Raw genomic sequence first — 18,800 nt, 5'->3', positions numbered from 1 at the left:
GGCTGTGCCCTCTGATAGCAGCAATGGTGCCAGTCAAACAAATACTAGGAGGGCAATTACTGGTGGATGAATAAAAGAAGTACCCACCAGCTTACCAATACAGCCTCACTTAATGCAGCATTAGGTAGCATAAATATGTATTCAACCAATTTTAGTTAAATATATTTTTGGTTCAGCTGCACTACAAGGTCATGAGCATGTCTGAGTGTTAAGAGTTTAAAACAGGCTTTGATGCAATGCACATCTATAGTGCTCATTACTGTTCACATGCATATGTATATCAGGCATAATACTGTTCAGTATAAGCAAGGGCACCACCACAAGGCAGCGTGGGCAGAATTGCAAGAGGTAAACAGCCCAACATTGTGGAGACAGCAGGAAGGGAGATCTATGCTGCCTAATTTGTTTTTCACAGAGGTGCAGTTATGGTAAACTGAAAGGAGAGCTGGTACTGGACAAGCCTGACTTGCGCCACAGAGATAAGGCAGTCCACTGAAGCTATTGCAAATGTCATCCAGAATTAACGGTGTGGGAAAGCTGTTAACAGAGAGTGATGGGGTGCAGCAGCCAAAAACACAGCCAGTGGAGGGATTCGTGCACAGGCTGATTGAGGGGGGATAAAGGCTGCAAATGGGCCAGGACTTTGACCCTGAACCTACTCTTGAGGACGATGGGACATTTTATAACATTGATGATACTGTGGAATGGGAACCCAGTGGGAGATGTTTATTTCTATCTCAAACAACAAACAGCACTTGATCTTAAATCAATCAATATAAGAAAAAAAAGTTCCAAAAAGTGATACTAAGTTCTTGTCAAATATAAAGTAAAGTATTTTTAAACTGATAGAGGACTTCATGATAGAGGAAAAGCATCCTCATTATAGGTCACTATAGAGAGCTTCATACTTTGTTTTAGCTAAAAGAGGGGTGTCACAATTTTTAAATACTGGATTCTGTCTTCTTTTTTTAGAAGAAAACTCTTCAAATGTAGACTACAGAGAGGAAACTATGGCACTGTTTACACCATGCCAAAGCCAGGATGCCTTTACTGTCTCTCTAGAAACTTTTGTTTCTGAAGTATAAAGAGTTTCAAAAAGGATATCTGATCCTGGGCTAAACTGGGAACCTTTGTCAGCAGCCTTTGTTTAAATTCATATATGCATACAACCAAAGAAATATCCTTTGTGTTTAAAGAACTTATACAATTGCTTACAAATTACTGGAAAGAATACTATCCATTGGGATTGTAACTTGTATCTTATTTCCTCTGTTACTCCCACTTTGTGTAATTGATCCAGATCTCTAACTGCTGCTGACATTTATAGACAAAGTGTGACACTTGCCTATCTGGATGTTGTGAGAGTAGGTGTATCTGACCCGTCATATCAGTGCCAAGCTGTCTGTGCTGACAGCAGCAGAGAAGAACCAGCTGCAGCAGCACATCTCAATAGTGGAGCTGTGGCACTGTGGTCAGCGCTCCAGTGTAAGGAATGCCTGACTGTTAGATAATGCCTGGAAGAGTTTAAGGAGGGAGGACAGCTGATGTCTCCAGCAGGTGACCATGCCACTTAGGCTTCCTATAGGAGTTGTGGTGAAAGTACAGTAGGTGTCTGTTTGGGTTTGTGTCTGTGTGAGTAAGGGTTAGTCAGCAAGTTTTCTAGAAAAGGCATATGAGAGCAAGTTTTGATATGGGTGGAAGTTGATAAGACAGATCACTGAGAGAATCAATGCACATATACCGTAAACATTCACATACAGTATGTACACATGCATTATGTGCATGCACATGAGAATAAAAAGTTTGACACTGTAAAGGCAGTGTAGTGAGCGAACACAGCGATTGTCCTTCAACTGTTCACATTACTGAGGTGGCAAACGTTTCCTCTGTTGATCTGCCCTTGAACAAGACACTACACATCTGCCGGCCCTGATCTCTGACCTCCCAGTGGAGTGGAGGTTATTGCTTTCATGCTTTCACACACCTTGGAGCCTTGTCGACCAGGGTACCCAGGCAATCCAGGGACTCCAAGTTTTCCCTAAAAAGGAGCAAAGAAAAACAAAACTTAGATGATGAATTCTCATTGTGTCACCACAGACATTGTTAGGAGACTGCAATAAACCTATACACGCAAAGTTTAACTTCTAGTGTGGGAAATATTTTATTACCATGTTTATGAACATGACATCATCCGCGCAGAGGCTTTTCTGCTGTTCACCAAAATGTGTGTTCACTTTGGTCCATTTTGGTAATCATGGTGTACGGTTATAAAGAGGTACACAGAATCTAATCTAATTCTTTTAGTTTTATTTTGTTATTATGAATCCAATACTTCTGACTCTGGTGCTGGTAATTTGTACTTTTATTGCAATGTTACACTAATGTTAAGCAAATCAGGATGTCAGAAAAATGTAAAATGCGTTATTGATATAGCAAAAATAGCATTGCAAAGTAGCTCATCTGTGTAGCAAAGGGTGATTTTAAATTGTAGGCAAATGAAAAAAACTGCATCATTACTGTCACTGCATGAAAAGTGGGATTTTCGTCACTATAAGCGTCCGGAAATCTCCCTAATTTTTGGCAGTTAACGACAATTTACAGCCTGTGAACGTCGCGTTCATCTGTGCCACATATTGATGGAAACGAACCATGACGTATGTGGCGAGCTTCCATGGAGGTGCGAATGGCTCCAATTAGCATATGAATAGCAGCAACACCACGCCTGGCCAGAGAATGTCTTTCCTCACTCAGTATTGGATGAAACCACTCCTTTTAAACAAGAACAATCACTCGTGATTGGTTGGCAGGTCTGTCATTATTGGTCACCCTGGGTCATTATAATATATACTGTATATATATATATATATATATATATATATATATATATATATATATATATATATACACATACATTTATTTATTCATATTCATATGATATGCTATGTAGTATATTCATGTCATTGTTATCCTAAGGAAAATTATTTGTCAGGACTGTGCAGTTTATTCAAAGAAAGAGCTTTATTAGCACAAACACAAATACACAACTATGTACAATAAAGTGTAGGAGATCTGCCCACACAGAATAGGCTAAGCTCACGACAAGCCCAAAATCCTAGAGCACCAATTAAATGGGACTGTTGTAGAGGTTAAGGGAGGTGGAGGAAATCTAAACTTCATTATGATCAGGACAGCTATGAAACTATAGTGAATCACTCACTTCAGACTGTTATTTGTCTGTATTGTTATTTGACACCTATTACTGTAGGAAATGAGCAATCTTGACCGTGGTCTGGTTTTTGATCCCACAACAGCATTGAAACAGACTTTGTATTTCTATTCATATATGAGTATTTATAATTATATGTTTTAACCTCTTATCACTCACTTAAAGCATTTTAATTGCATTTGTGTGTAATTATCCTATCCAATTAAACATGAACTTCAACATGTCAATGAAACAAAATCAAAATGATATCCACAGTTTTGCAATTCACTCTTTCTGCAGGTATTGATTATTTACCTTCTCTCCAGCTAGTCCCAAGGGACCAGCTTCTCCATTGGGTCCTGACTTGCCCTTGGGACCCTCGGGACCGTCCTCTCCTCTGGGTCCTAATACACCACCCTCACCCTTGATGCAAAGAAAACAGATATAAACGGTGTTATTATCTTTACCACCCTATCACTCTCTGCAACCGCAAACATCTGTATTCTCCTCAGAGATGATGATTCACCTTGTCACCCTTTAGACCCATGTCACCTTTGAAGCCAGGGAATCCATCCTCTCCCTGAAGGTAAAAGAGACAAAAAGCTGTTAAGAGCTAATAATAATAATAAATGTAATTTATATAGTGTGAGTATCACAGAGGCACAACTGATACAGTCCAGTCAAATATTTCACATTTGAAATACTTTAAAAAAGCCAACCAGATTGAAGACTACATACCAGTGACAAAATCATAGTAAAAAGTTTATCATGGCAGTCTTACTATACAGTACTATTGGTAGTTAACAGTATAATGGCACCTTAGGATAGTTTAATACTGACACCTAGTGGCCACTTAAAGCATTCACAGACTCACAGAAGCAATTTTGAAAGGCAACTGCCTCTCTTTTTCTCTGTTGTTCTACTGACATCTGCTGGTTAAAATTCAGAATGCACTTTTCACTCTTTTCCAAGGCACTGCTATCACTGGTTCATGATGGCTGTGTTCTCGACAAATTATACACTGATGCCAAATTTCTGACATATTTTCATAGATGAAACCACTCAGATAATAAATAACAACCCAATATATTATGATAAGCATATACACTGATGTATTTGGGATTGGTAGACTATTTGTCCCACAGCACTTTATTTACGACAGAAGTATCAAAGTAGAAGAACTTTTAACAACAGTTGTTCAGTGTTGTAGGTAATCTCTTAAGAGCTTCCTGACAATAGAGTGGAAGGTAGCAACATGCCACGTTCAACCACAGCAATCCGAGAAAACAATGGCAATGGATCAATCTCCAGTGAAACTGCCCTACAAACAGCCTCATTCTGGTTTAATGGGCCACACTCCATTTCAGTTCAGTGGCATGAGGACTTAACTGCCAGCCTGATGGGCCGTTAAGAGTTTTTTCCACTTGCTGGATTGCAATGATGCCTCATTCGAGAGGGAATTGCAACCGTGATGGATCCAATTTTTAGAGGAATGACATCTGTCAATCCTGTTGAGGAAGGAGAGGAGATTGGAGAGGTATTTACCTTTTCTCCTTTGCCACCTTTAAGGCCTCTAATTCCCTCAGCACCCTGGGGAGAGAGGACAATAAAGTGAAGATGAAATTCAGGGAAAATGGAAATGTATCATGAAAGGGTGGTACTGTATGATAAAGATAGAGCTTACTTTCACACCGCGAGGTCCAGGGTAGCCAATGGATCCCATAGGACCAGCAAGACCCTAAGATATTGTAAAAAAGAGACACGTGATTGGCGAAGTAACATTGCAAATATGCATCAACCTTTACTGTAATGTGTTCCTGCTACAGTATATAAGATCACTTCACTAGAGACTGACTTATAGATTATTTCTATTGATGCCACTGTCTATATTGTACACACCTGATCTATAGTGTATACACCGATTCATATCATACCACCAGCTGTTATTCCGTATATATTTACTATTAGCACAACTTGTACTTACACTTAATGTTTCTTTTTATTCACCTGCACTGCTTACAATGTTCTACTGTATATACCGCATTGCATATTTATTTATACCACTATTAATACTGTTCATACTGCTTATACTGTATATATCTAGTGTATTCATACCCAACACTGTTTATTCCACATTCTATTTTTTCTATATTTTGTTTATTAATCTGACTTTAATGCTTTTTTGCACTTCTGGTTAGATGCTAAACTACATTTTCTTGTCTTAGTATCTGTTCTTTGTGTAATGACAATAAAGTCTAATCTAGAGATTTTTTCATTGATTTCCTAATGTTTTTATTAAACAGTGAACTCTCAAGTGGCTATTAGCCAAACTTAAGCGATGGCAGCATCACCTAATATCCAGTAGTGAAATATAATACAATAAAATTAAACAAGTAAACTTTGGTAAAAGCCCGATACCTACTTGAGTCTTTAATATTTCTAGTATTCTAGTACTTTTGTTTAATTTATTTGACTGTACATGGTCCAATCCTGTAGTGTGTATCTTTTATTTAACGTGACAGGGAAGATAAACTACCACATGGATTCATGTAAAGTGAAATCTAAACTTTGATAAATACAGTAGAATGAACACATCAACTCATGTTGCCTCTGTAGAAATTGATTTAATCTCTATGAAGTCAAATTGTCTCGAACAAATAATTGCGTTATTTTAATAATTTTTCTCACATATCTATTGTTAGAATAACTTTATGAACACGATGTCTTGAAATGAGCTAATATTCTATTTCAAATCTCTACACTGACTCTTTACAAAGCATATTTATAGTATTCCTTTTTTTGGTGCCAACTCAATTGCAGTTTACCACAAAGAACAACAAGGCAATTACAGAGAATCACAGCTTTAGCCAATCACAGGAAAGAATTAGGTCAATTTAGTGTATTTTATTTCTTAGACAGTTTACCAGATATCATCTAAATGGTGTGGTTATATTAAACCTCACCCTACTGGCACACTATGTGGGCTAAATGCTAAATTTCATTATTTGCAAAGTCTGCCCCACCCAGCCTTTTTCCCTGTGCAGTGACACATTTGATGACTCTGAGAACAATAGTAATTACATACTTCAAAATGAACAGCTTAACAACATCATACTTACAGCTGCTCCTTTCTCGCCTGGAGGACCTTCTTTTCCTGGGTGACCCTATAAAAGGTTCCAAGAGATTTAGTTGATCAATCTTGTCAGTTGGTATTAAATAACAATTAAAAAGAAGTCAGGTGTTTTACTTACAGGAGGGCCATCAGCACCAGAAAGGCCAGCCAAACCTTGTTTCCCTTGAGGTCCCTATGAATAGAAAGCAATAAATGGGAAGTTACAGTAAATAGAAAGACAGATAGTAGATACGTAGATCAGTAGACTGATCACGTCTAACAGTATTATGAAGACTGGTACAAGTTCATCTACTTAAACTTACACTAAATCTTATTAAATATCCACAAACTAATAAAATACTTTCAGTTAGACAACATAAGTGCTTATGCAGGAGTAGTCCTATAGATGTATATAGCGTGTGCGTGTGCGTGTGCGTGTGTGTGTGTGTGTGTGTGTGTGTGTGTGTGTGTATGTGTGTGTTTTAGCATTCAGCAAAGCCAGTAAAGGCCTCAGACAGCAGTATATCTGCAGAATCACTTATGAGGTCTTGACTGGAACATTCACCATTCACTTATTGGGGCAGCAGTTGTGGTGGGAAGGCTGAAGGGGTGACTGGGTTCCCTGTGTACTTACTTTTTCACCAGGAGGCCCGATTGGACCTTGAGGACCAACAAGACCCTGAAAGACAATCGAGATAGGTCTGTTATTAGAACAGTCAGCCAAACTTTTTTCAAAACCAGGCTTACATGATACTGACACAAGATGAGTTGGTGCATTTTGGGATAAAACAACACCCGTTTTGTCAATTTGGGAAAGTCTATACCTAATTTTCATGGTGTGCTGTATTTGTAAATGCTTATTTTGTAATATATTCATTTACTTCCTTCTACAATTCCAGCCATTTGTTTTTGTCACTGAGCTACTTCATGCTGCTTATTCTGATGCGTTCAGCTCTGTTCCTTCAGCTGGGCAAAGGGAGGTTCATTGTTTTCTACAGTCATTTTAAAGTCACACATACACTTGTAGACATCTTGAGAATTCACCCCGTGAAGAATAACAAAAAAAGTTATTAACAATTCATATGAGCGAGCTGTGTTATTTTTCTATGGGGCCAATCCCTTCCCTGAAAGGCATCAATCAGCCTCTGGCCAGGTTTAACTAAAATTAAGTTATTTATTCAACATGTATACCATCAGGATAGGTCCATAATAATACTTTCCAGGGGAATGACGCCATCCTGTCCAGGCTATGAGCGTCAGCAGGACTAAAAATCTTACCTGGCAGTGGTCATTTTGCCCTGGCTACAATATTGAGTGTGCTGTTTTGTATTAAAGATGACTAATTTTTTCCCTCTGTCCCCAACTGGACAATATATAATCTGGTTAAGTGCTATCAAATTATCACAATGTGTCTCATCTCAGCCGGACAGAGACGATATTTTTCTTCTTCATGGCCGCAGAGAAACAATGTTAGTGAACACTTGTAAAGTCCTTGCTCTGTTTTGGTGTCTGTTTTGTTGAATGCCCCACAGAGTAGCCTTAAGGAATGAATGATGGCGAGAAAGGAGAAAAAAGGAAGTAGAGCAAAAGAAAAATAAGTCTGAGAATGTTTGATTAAGAAAACAGAAGTGCGAGTGATCATCCCAATTCATAGTATCTCCCGTTGCACAATGGATATGGCAACAAGGATGGAGTGTGAAAAGGGCAGATTGAGGCAGAGAGCACAGGGAAGAAGAGAGATGACAAGAGAGGAAGGAAGAGATTGAGCAAGAGAGGAGAGAATGGGGGATACAGCAGGAGAGATGGAGCAATCAGACAGGGTTAGAAAAAAGAGATACAGAGAAAGAGAGGATCGAAAAGAAACTTACATGTGGACCAGGCATACCCTGTTGCCCAGGAGGTCCCGGCTCTCCTTGTGGACCCTATGCATAACAAAGAAAAAGAAGAGGATGCTATTAATATTTCCAATCGCTGCAAGTGCTACTATTTTATCTGTTCTATTGTATGTTTTGAATCTGCACAACTATTAAAACTAAAACAATATTCAGATAATTTAAACAAATACAGCCAAGGACTCATTTAATTGTATATACTGTATATGGGCAACGAGGAGCAAATCTTAAAGTCATTAGGTGCCATGTGTCTTTTGTTGTTTTTCCACATCTAAACTGTGGTACTGGGTTAGGTGAAAACTGTGGGTGACCTTGCTTGGATAGATTGGTTGAATTGGCTTTATCCAATCTATGTCAAGAATGTGAAACAAAGAAATATGATACACTGGCTCATGAAGCAGAGCTGTCTGTGTTCTGGCCTTCTTCAAAGTTATGTTTAGTTCCAATCAAAGCCAGTCTTAAAATCTAGTGGCTGTTCACAATCTAAATATGGCTATGAAACACAGCTTTCTCTACATAAACGCTGTGGAGCTACAGAGCCATCTGGGTATGGATTAAGGCTAATGAGACAAACTGAACTGGTGGGTTGTTTGGTATCCCTGCTGAGAATGAGTGTGTCACAAACCAAACATATACAAAAACCGACAATACCCATGTGAAGCAGTCTTCTCCAGCTGTTACAACAAACACTAAATACAAAAGCTGGATTCAGAGACGTTAAGGTTGCCTGACTGAGATTGTTAGCAGGGCCTTGAGTGCAAAATGTAAAGTTGGACATTCGTCTAAGATCCAAATGTAGCAATTAAAAACATTTGGGATCTCCACTTGTAAAGGATGTCTTTAAAACATCCATATGTCAGAGGCTGTTGTAAGCATCATACAGGTTTCTAAACCCTTTGGGAAGCTTTTCTACTGTGGATACTTTCAAGTATCTCTAAGATCAATACTAACTTTGGAGAAATGAATGAGAAGCACACCATATTCCCATTGTTTTGTGTCCCTTTAACAGCTGCTTATTTCCTCAGCTCAGTGACTCAGTGACCACAGACAACATGTGGGCTTGCCCAGCTGCCTTGACCAATGCTATGTTACCCTCACTCACACGTCCCACTGAGAAGCTGAATGCATGAGGGGACTATCACAGCCAGGCTTTTCTGTTTCATCCCTTACTAAAGTTAAAGGCCTCATTATCACATCCTGCTAAGTCAGCAGGCTTTGTAGTTTAAGGAAAAAGTCTGACGACTATGATAAGACATCCCCCCCCGTCTCCATCTACAATCTCCAGTCAGCAAATGACCTATCACCCCTTCTACACAGGAGTAAAAGGTCACTGACCTGCAATTGGCCTCAAGCAGGCCAAATTACAATTTGCTTAGGTGGTCTTCACAAATATTTGCAGGAACATTCCCTTCATAACAATTAGATTTTATACTCTCACTGGTAAATATTAAAAATGAGCAAAACATAAATATATCTCACCATGTTTCCTTTGGGACCAGCTTGCCCATCAATTCCAGGAAGACCCTAAAGAGATCAGAAATGTAACAATGAAAATCACAACACAAATAATGAGTACAGAATTAAGTGATACAGAAGGTGTACTTACACGCTGTCCACCAGTACCTGGAGACCCTCTGGGGCCAAGCAAACCTCGAGGACCCTGTATATCAAGACAAACATAGGTTCAGGCAAAATTAAGTACACTAATACTTAAACATATACGGTTTAAGTGTGTAAAAGAATGACCCCTTTTGGCCATATTTGGCAACTGCAGGTACATTTCAGGGAGTGAGCATGAAAGTTTCTTATCTCAACATCATAAATCATTGCACTTACTGTGCTCTTTCATCTAATGGACAGGACAGTGTGTGTGTGCTGAAATGCTGTGCAACTACTGCTTTAAAAGGACAACACTGTTTTGCGTATGACAGGGAGCTACCATTTCTCATGCAACTCTATGGTCCATTTGAACTGAATCTGGCAGAATATGGCAGTTTCTCATGGGTAATGACTGAACAACACATTCCCCAGTTCTATTTTCTGATCTTTTATTCAGAGCCATTCTGTTTGGCAAGGTCCAGATTACAAATGGAATGGTCCTTGCACACAGGAATGTCGTTACAAGAGAAGTGTGTTTAAATAATTGCCAAAATGAAAGTAGAGGAATGAATGAGGGGATGAGGCCTGTTGTAGTAAAGGAAATTAGCAACATGATGGTTATATATTTGTCAATTTCTTATTGGTTTAATAATCCTGTCCAACTGTGTCATCAAATAATAAATAAATACACTTACACTGTCTCCAGCCACACCTCTCTGTCCAACCTGGCCATCTTCACCCTTGATAGAAAAGGAAATGTGTGTTATCAAGGAATGCAGAGTATTTTTTAAGACTTTTGAGAACAAGGTTATGTTCTATGGTGACTGGTGTACTACTTACTCTGGGGCCATCCTCTCCTGGAGGTCCTGGAGGTCCTGTAGAACCATGTTCTCCCTGGAGAAAAGATCACAGAAAAGGCATATCAACAAAGAATGGGAATGGCAAGTAACTAAAGTGTCCACAAGCTTGATCACTGCAGATAAGAGAACAAAAACAAATTTTTACTTCTTGAAAAAGTATGATATGGGGTCAAAAATTCACAAAACATTGAGAAACAATGTTAAAATGAAAGAAACAAAAATGGCAACAAAACTTTATTCTACAGTACACCACAATTGGCATGGGCCTATATGGTTTCTAGTATTTATAGTGCTCTATAAGAACTGGCCTACTTCTGGTGGCTCTGTAATTAACCAGTATAGGATAAGGCATCAAAGCCTGTCTAGAAATACAACTCTGTGATCTCTGTCCTCTCTCTTTAGGCTCTCTACGCAGGCCCAAATTCCACAAACACTAAACTCAGCACTCTTCATTTGCCTCCAGGCCTGGTTAAACGCAGCCCAAGTGGTTCTGGAGTCAGTCCCAACTCTCATAAGTGGGTCAAACGCCCTGATGAGTTCCACTGGTTTAGAATTCATATCTGTCAACACTGGAGTGTACATGAGATGGATGAGAGGTGGCCTTTGAGCAACCAATCAGGCCTGGTTCTGCTGTAAGGACAGGGTACAGAGCGGCAATGACTGTGATCAATGAGGGTTTCTTTAGGTCTAGAAATAAGAGACCGTAGGATCTTATTTTTGGAAACAGATATAAGTCTTTGATGATGTTTGTCCTCTGACCTTGTTCATTCACCAAACCCAAAATTATCTCTCCTCATACTTACTCTATGCCCTTTTTCTCCAGGAAGACCAGGGAGGCCGTCAAAACCTCTGTCACCCTGAAACAGCACCGTAACAAATGGTTAGCTCTTTCAAGTGGAGCAAATACATCCCACAGACACTCACTGGTTTATTGGATAACCCGATGTGTACTTTACCTTGGTCCCTGCCTCTCCTGGCATTCCTCGAGCACCATCGGCTCCATTACGACCCTGGAGGACACGCAAATATCATGTCAGGCTACATGGAAATCAGATTAGAAAAAATATGATCTTTGATGGTTTGATGGTTCTAACTAGTTTAGAGTTAAATAAACATTACTTTATGAATTTACACAACACGCAGAGACAATTATTGAGTGCAGCTGACTTATTTGAAATAAAGCCATGTATGAAACTAGACAGGCTCTTCTCCTTGGGCACTGGAGCACTTGCACTTGTGTTGGCATGACATATTAGAAATTTGGGAATTTAAACTTAATCTTCTGTTGCAATGCAGTGTTGGGCTAGAGGAGGTGAACAAAAAAAATAATAAAGTACTACTATAACAAATAAAAAACATCCTTGTTGAGCCTGGTTGGAAAAAACTCTTACCCTCTTTCCTGCTTTCCCTGGTGGACCAGTTGCACCCTGAAGACCTCTGGGTCCCTATGGGGAAAGCATATGAATGTTTTAAATAAAACATTGAACATTGAAAACATGATTTATGTGCAATTTATGTGAGATGTGAAAGTAAAATAAATCAGGAAGTTACACATTGATAATAGTTATGTAAAACTACAGGTACTCATCTCACCTGTGGTCCGGAGTCACCACTGTCACCTTTAAGACCAGGAGCTCCAGGACCTCCCTATTTAAAAAAACATAAACACAGACACAAAGCCAATATTTTGTCATCCCATCATTTGGTTAGGAAACCAGAATAATCTAGGTTGGTCTAAAAACTGATGCAAATCCAAACACACATAATGTAAGATTTCAAACTTGGATTGTGAATATAAAACAGAATGACCTCCTGGAGCATCTTAGCATGTGTACAAAATCCCTCCGGTATCAAAGGATTGGTGTATCATGTGTTGTTCGAGAAAGGCACAGAGGCACACCCAAAACGTAAAGGAACGCTTCAACTATTATCAGTTTTTTTTCATTCAGTTATTCAAGCTGGATATCCTGTTTATTAAAAAATAATTACAATCTGCTACGGATAGATAGGAAAGATGGTGGTGTGTGTATAAATGCGTGCATATGCACATATGGGTGTGTGTTAGGAAATGATAAATGCTGAGTTAAACCCTTCACAGGAAGAATAACTATTCACTATGTTTTTCATCAACTGTGAAACGAACGGATGTCACAGAAAGTAGATCAATGGCGTGTATGTGATTGTGTGTAGACGGTTTTCAAAAGCTACTCACCACAGGACCAGATCTTCCTGCCATGCCCGATGGCCCTGGAGGACCTCTCATGGTCAGCTGTGGATCAGACAGAAACAACCCATTAACCACTGGTCAGCTATTTATACCAATTCAATGGATAAAAACAAAACAATATTTCCTCCTCTATCACAAGGATATACGATAATGTATGTTTTGCATTAGAAGTGCAGCCATGTCTGCATATTATAAGTTTATTATAATCCAGTGAAGTGATCTGTAGTGTGTCTGTTCAATATATAGAAACTTCTGAAAATAAGTGGGCTTTATTCTTATTTTTTTAACCTCAAAATGAAGACCATCATGTGCAAATTGTTGTTTGTTTAAGGGATTATTCTAATATTGCAAAATTAATTTGGTATGCATGTTAAAATGCTACATGTAGTCCCTGTACTAAAGTAGGAATTTGACATATTGAAATTGACAAACAGTCATTCAACTAACTAGGCTTAACACCAAAATGAATTAAGACTAAAGAAAATAAAACACTAATACAAAAACAATTTAGCCTCTATATAGCATGTGCAAACTTTATTTTGTTCTTGTTCATGGTTGACCACAGTCTTGTCCTGCCAAAAACGCTGTCTGGGATTAGTTTGCACCCTGATTACTGAATGAGAGAATTTGCTAAATCAAACCAAAGCAAACCACTGGCATAAAAGACAAATATAGAAAGGTGACAAATGCTTTCAAGACATTACTAAACCAGTTTTTGCCACCTTCCAACTCCATAGAGTGTTTGTGAGACATTTAATGATCTCCATGTGTTCTACTATAGATCACACCTTGCTTACAGCCATATAATTCAGCCTGATTTTCAACAGTGCTATGGTTATCAGGACCCCTGAGGAGTGTGAACATCTGATGTGGCTTAATATACTACCTAACCTAACACAGGTCCATATTTTGGAATTTAGACGATTTATAGGATGAGTGGGACTTGTGAATAATGATTCCTCCTTTCATTATTTACTAAACTTTTGGGACATTTAAAATGATCATTTTATAAGCTTTTTTTCATATAATTTGGTCCACAGCATTTCTTATAAATTAAAATCTCAATTTTGCATCTGAACTGGATTTGGTTGAAGTTACATGGCAGCTAATGAGAGTACACAGAGGCACAGAAAGTCATAGTAAAGTGTCCTCTCTAAACTGAAAATGATGGCTCACACTTACCCTAGCCTGAGCAAGGATGGCCTGAGCCTGAGCTTCTTGAGCTGAAACCACAGGTCCCTTGTGTGACTCACCGCCCGCACGGAACTGTCAACCACAAAACAAAAAAGAAACACAATTAAAAACAAATCGATTTGTCTGTTTTTACAGAGTGTGATCTCTAATGGTCTCCCCTGGTGAGTGTTTGTTCAAATCTTTTTTTGTTTAACCTGTAAAGCTGTCAACATGCCACACACACACACACACACACACACACACACACACACACACACACACATGCACGCACGCATGCATGCATGCACACACGCATGCATGCATGCACACACGCACGCGCGCTCTCACACACACACACACACACACACACACACACACACCCGTGTGTCGCCATCATCAAGTCTCAGTCACTGGTTCCACTCCATTGCACTGGCTGACATTTACAAGGTTAGAGATTTGTAACCCAACTAAGGTTGCGATCCTTTGGCCTACTGGTGATGCTATGAGGTAAACTTAACTAAATGAAGTGAGTTCAAGGGCTAGTGGTGTGTACAGTATGTGAGGGAAAGTAAGACAGAGAGCCCAGTGGACATGTAGAAAGCAGCAGTACTTACTGGAAGCATCAGAATGGTACCTGGAGGCCCAGGAATACCGTCTGAACCAGGAAGACCAGGACGCCCTGGAGGACCCTGGAGAATCAGAGGAGGGAGGGAGAGTTGGTTCTTTACAAAAATATTATTTCTTATTGTGACTGTGTAATGCAATTGGAGCTGAACCATCAAGTATATAAAATCTCCATTTACTGCAATAATGCTATTCAAAAGTACCTATAGTATTCTTGTGAACAAACACATCCTGAAAGTATTGTATTCAAATCATCATTTGTTGACTTGTATATCAGTGCGTAATGTTGCTCGGAACAATTAGTTTGATGTGGTTAATAAGCAAGCCATTTATTTTCCTATGAGAGAATATGATTATTTTGCCATTTCTCTATAATTCCCTGGAGGAGCTCAGCAAATTGAAAAGAAGAAAACAAATTATATCAGTACTAACAAACAACAGCAACAGTGCAGAGACTGATCTGTTCACAGCACACCCCTTCTTTAACAATAATTTCAATGGGAAGGTGCTTTGCAACAATCTGCATTGTTGTTGCCTATTCCAAATAGATAATTGACTAATCCTACCAAGAAGAATATGACAGGGGATTCAATCACGAGCAAAGACATATAATGTATTTTCAATAAGCTGGCCTAGGGATATTGCCTGCAGGAGAGCACCAACTTAATAGCAAGACTATAAATCCACAGCCATGGCCCTGCTAGGCTATAATGCTCATCCCATGCTAATAACTTATAGGAAGGTGAAGTGTAGGGTGTTAGCATTTTATATTAGCATTCAGATCAAAGTACAGCTGAGGCTTAAGACAATCTTGTCATGAAGAAAAGTTTTGGACAGTTGAAAAAGCATATTTAGCTCCAGATGAAAAGTCCAGGGGTCACATAAGTCTTCAGAATTCATCATCTGGGTCTGTACCAACTTTCATGGCAATCTATTCAAAAGCAAAATAATTGCATAAAGGTCGCTCATCCTGGATGACAGTAAAAATAAACAGTTACATTATACGGGAGATAGATTTTGATTTAATAAAGACAAAAACTTATCTTAAGGATCAAGACTAAGCAGGACCCAGTGTTTCCAGAGAAACTAAGGATCTATTTAGCAGGCTTGTCATGTGCAGCAATCTCAGACTGCTCAAATTGATGCCACGTGTTCCCTTCTGCCTTTTCCCAGAGGTGGTATACTCTCCACCCATTGCTGTTATAGTAAGCATAGCGGCATCTAGTGTTAATGACGCTCCCATATTGCCTGGGAAAGTGGTGTTTGGGTGGAGAGGAGGGAGAGGAGGGAGACGGTGATTATGAGAGAAATGAGCCGATCAAACGTTGAGTCCAGACGGATACTGTGCGCAACAGAAAACCACAAGACTACAGAAACGAGTCACTTTTAATGCACCCTTCAAGACTGTTTCTCATGGGAGGAAATAAGGGGAGGGAAAGAGACTTTTGGAACAACAAAATATTTTCTAATTACTTTGAAACTGTGGAACAATAAGCCTTTTGTACAGACAATGTCTGTTGGTCATACTGTAGGAGGTGTGTTAGGTTTTTTTTCTTTTTTGTTGGCAATTAAAGGGTTAACCTCAAGAGACAGTATATACTTGCTAAAAGGATGATGAAGGAGGGGTGCAGGGCAATCATCACATCTGTGAAAAACAAGCTGAGATCCAGCCTTGTGAAGGGGACAGGCACTTATGCTGTGTCATCCAATCAATCAAATAAATGAGTTGAATCCCACGGCGCTGGGAAAAAAGGGTTTGAGAATGTTTAGGCTTCTACACATTGTAAAGCAAACTCCTTGAGGTTCTCACAAGTCCCGCAGCATACCGACACAGCTGTTTCTCAGAACCTTTCTTTGTTGGTACATTGACAGTTTATGGGCATCTCATTTCCCTGCCCCACTCCTTGCTAATCCCCCCTACTGCTGCAGCAGCTGCTGTGTCCAATTGTATTATTCATTCCATTGCATTGAGACTTAACTCCACAGCTTTCAAATAAAAAAGACTAATGCAGGGGTGTTTGTATTGTTATTGTGATATATACAGCTTGCAGACTCCCATAATTCCACAAGCAAAATGAATGGCTAAGTTTAAAGTTAGTATTTCAGTACATTTTGTGTCAATTATAACTTGAAAAAAATGTGTTTTACTTATCTGAAACCTAAATTGATTTGTGTACAAATGTCCTTTTTCAGCAAAATATAACCAGTTGTTAAATGTTAAATGTTTATGGTGAGTAGAGAATGGGTTCTCAGAAACATATGTAATCAGCTGTGAAATGAGGCCACTCTTCACTCACCCTCTCACCGTGATCTCCGTGGGGACCTGGAGGACCCTGCAATCCTGGGGTACCAGGAAGACCCTGAGACCACACACACAAAGACACACATATACTTTAGCATATTATATCCCAAACTGCTGCTAACCAGCATTCCCACCACAGTCAGTCTATCCAGTACTTCACATGCATAGGCCAACAAAGACAGAGGCATAGATAGGGTTTAGAAAGAAATAAGCCTCAATATAAAATAGCCCCCAACCCCCCTTCTTTCTCTCTCTAGCACACTCTCACACAAAGACACACATGTGCACACATTCATGCACAAATACACATTTTGACTGTCTCTCCAAACTCAAGCTTCACTGGTGATCAGGGCTGATGCTCTTTCCATAAAGAATTCTTTCCCCTCTTTAGCGGTTCTCCATCTGTGGAAGGCAGACAGGAGTGTGGGAGAACGTGATACTCACGGCTTGGCCGGGGGCTCCTTGGGGTCCTTCTATAAGCATCCCCTGAAAAAGGAAAAAGTGGATACAGTAGCATTACAGGGCAGCCTGTAAATCCACAGGCAATGGAGAAAGGGGGGAACAAAGGGTGCTTTGGGTTTGAGGTTGACAAGATGTTAACAATACATTAGCTATCTGATGTTCTATTCTATAATGTATGTGTGTGTGTGTGTGTGTGTGTGTGTGTGTGTGTGTGTGTGTGTGTGTGTGTGTGTGTGTGTGTGTGTGTTTGTGTGGATTTGGATGGGAACCTATGGTGGTACAGATGGCATGGGAGGCGAGACGTTAACTGCAGCTTCTATTTTAGTCAACGTTTAGCCTTTAGTGGTAGATTGTATAGGATAGCTCTATAAAGATCGTATGTACTTCGGCATTTGGTGTAGACAGCAGTTGTTTTGTCTATGACCAAAAATGTGCGTTAAATCTTATCAGGAGGGAAGTCTTGGTTGTAAGTGCTTTAGGGAAATAAAATTGAAACTACATTGAAACTGAAATGAATAAAACAAACATATGGATGTTAACCAGATATGAAAGAGACGTCTATTCCTTTATTTGTTCAAGACAACAGATAAAAGAAAACATATTCCCCAGCAAATATGCAATTAATCGGATTTAGGACGAGGAAAGACTTATAAATCATTGTGTGCAACTGTTAGAAAAGTTAGCTATCATTTCCAGGATAAAAGACTATATAAAAGTTTGGTGGCTAGCTATTTAGCAACTACCAAACGTCCTCTAGTTATAACAGGCAAAATATACTGCATTATCGTAAAGTGTGAAGACATTTCTTTCTAATACATTAACCTTAGAGGAATTAGTGAATATGGCTTTCAACATTTCAATGTTAGCTGTTTTGGTACACAAAAGTGAGGTTTATTATAAGAATTAATACACAGCAGTGTAATACTTCACTTACTGGCTCAATGACAGCAGGTTCACCCTTCTCTCCTTTTTCTCCCAGGTAGCTTTGACCTCCACCCACCTACAGACATAAGACAGACCAGGTGAGCATTTTACACAGTAACAGAAATGTACATGTGAGGGTAGAGCACCAATGGTCTGAAAGCCAAAAATGGAAAAACTGAGGAAGCAACAGATGCCCTGTCCTGTTGGGTGTCTCCTCTTTTATAGAGGTTACTTAAAATACCGACAAAAGGCTCAGCAAAGTGCTGACTAGTGTTCTGCATGGATTTAGGTAGTTCTCAAGGCAAAAAAGCTGATTTTTTTTCTCTGTCTGCTGGAAAAATACACCTCAAGAATCATTTTGCAAGAAGCTATAATTTAGACTTTGGTCTGACTCTTATATATTAAGCTTCCTTAAAGCCA

General features: G+C 39.3%; 1 protein-coding gene across 2 annotated transcripts in view; it reads right to left on the bottom strand.

The window, feature by feature from the left end:
- Positions 1 to 18,800, bottom strand: part of col11a1b (collagen, type XI, alpha 1b) — an 89,941-nt gene that overhangs the window by 39,916 nt on the left and 31,225 nt on the right. For both annotated transcript variants that reach the window (XM_028592957.1, XM_028592959.1), the window contains exons 8-30: positions 18,391 to 18,456; positions 17,439 to 17,480; positions 16,990 to 17,052; positions 14,683 to 14,757; positions 14,078 to 14,161; positions 12,881 to 12,937; positions 12,262 to 12,315; positions 12,060 to 12,113; positions 11,625 to 11,678; positions 11,472 to 11,525; positions 10,649 to 10,702; positions 10,504 to 10,548; positions 9,816 to 9,869; positions 9,689 to 9,733; positions 8,186 to 8,239; positions 6,952 to 6,996; positions 6,457 to 6,510; positions 6,325 to 6,369; positions 4,890 to 4,943; positions 4,751 to 4,795; positions 3,732 to 3,785; positions 3,521 to 3,628; positions 1,985 to 2,038 (exon numbers count right to left, since the gene is read on the bottom strand). In XM_028592957.1, the coding sequence (XP_028448758.1) occupies positions 1,985 to 2,038; positions 3,521 to 3,628; positions 3,732 to 3,785; positions 4,751 to 4,795; positions 4,890 to 4,943; positions 6,325 to 6,369; positions 6,457 to 6,510; positions 6,952 to 6,996; positions 8,186 to 8,239; positions 9,689 to 9,733; positions 9,816 to 9,869; positions 10,504 to 10,548; positions 10,649 to 10,702; positions 11,472 to 11,525; positions 11,625 to 11,678; positions 12,060 to 12,113; positions 12,262 to 12,315; positions 12,881 to 12,937; positions 14,078 to 14,161; positions 14,683 to 14,757; positions 16,990 to 17,052; positions 17,439 to 17,480; positions 18,391 to 18,456 (1,314 nt within the window). The remainder of the gene's footprint in view (positions 1 to 1,984; positions 2,039 to 3,520; positions 3,629 to 3,731; positions 3,786 to 4,750; positions 4,796 to 4,889; positions 4,944 to 6,324; positions 6,370 to 6,456; positions 6,511 to 6,951; positions 6,997 to 8,185; positions 8,240 to 9,688; positions 9,734 to 9,815; positions 9,870 to 10,503; positions 10,549 to 10,648; positions 10,703 to 11,471; positions 11,526 to 11,624; positions 11,679 to 12,059; positions 12,114 to 12,261; positions 12,316 to 12,880; positions 12,938 to 14,077; positions 14,162 to 14,682; positions 14,758 to 16,989; positions 17,053 to 17,438; positions 17,481 to 18,390; positions 18,457 to 18,800) is intronic.

The sequence above is a fragment of the Perca flavescens genome, chromosome 12 (genome assembly GCF_004354835.1).
Source record: "Perca flavescens isolate YP-PL-M2 chromosome 12, PFLA_1.0, whole genome shotgun sequence".
Taxonomy (NCBI): Eukaryota; Metazoa; Chordata; class Actinopteri; order Perciformes; family Percidae; genus Perca; species Perca flavescens.
The sequence above is the reverse complement of the archived record's forward strand: the minus strand, read 5'-3'. Positions and strand labels throughout refer to the sequence as shown.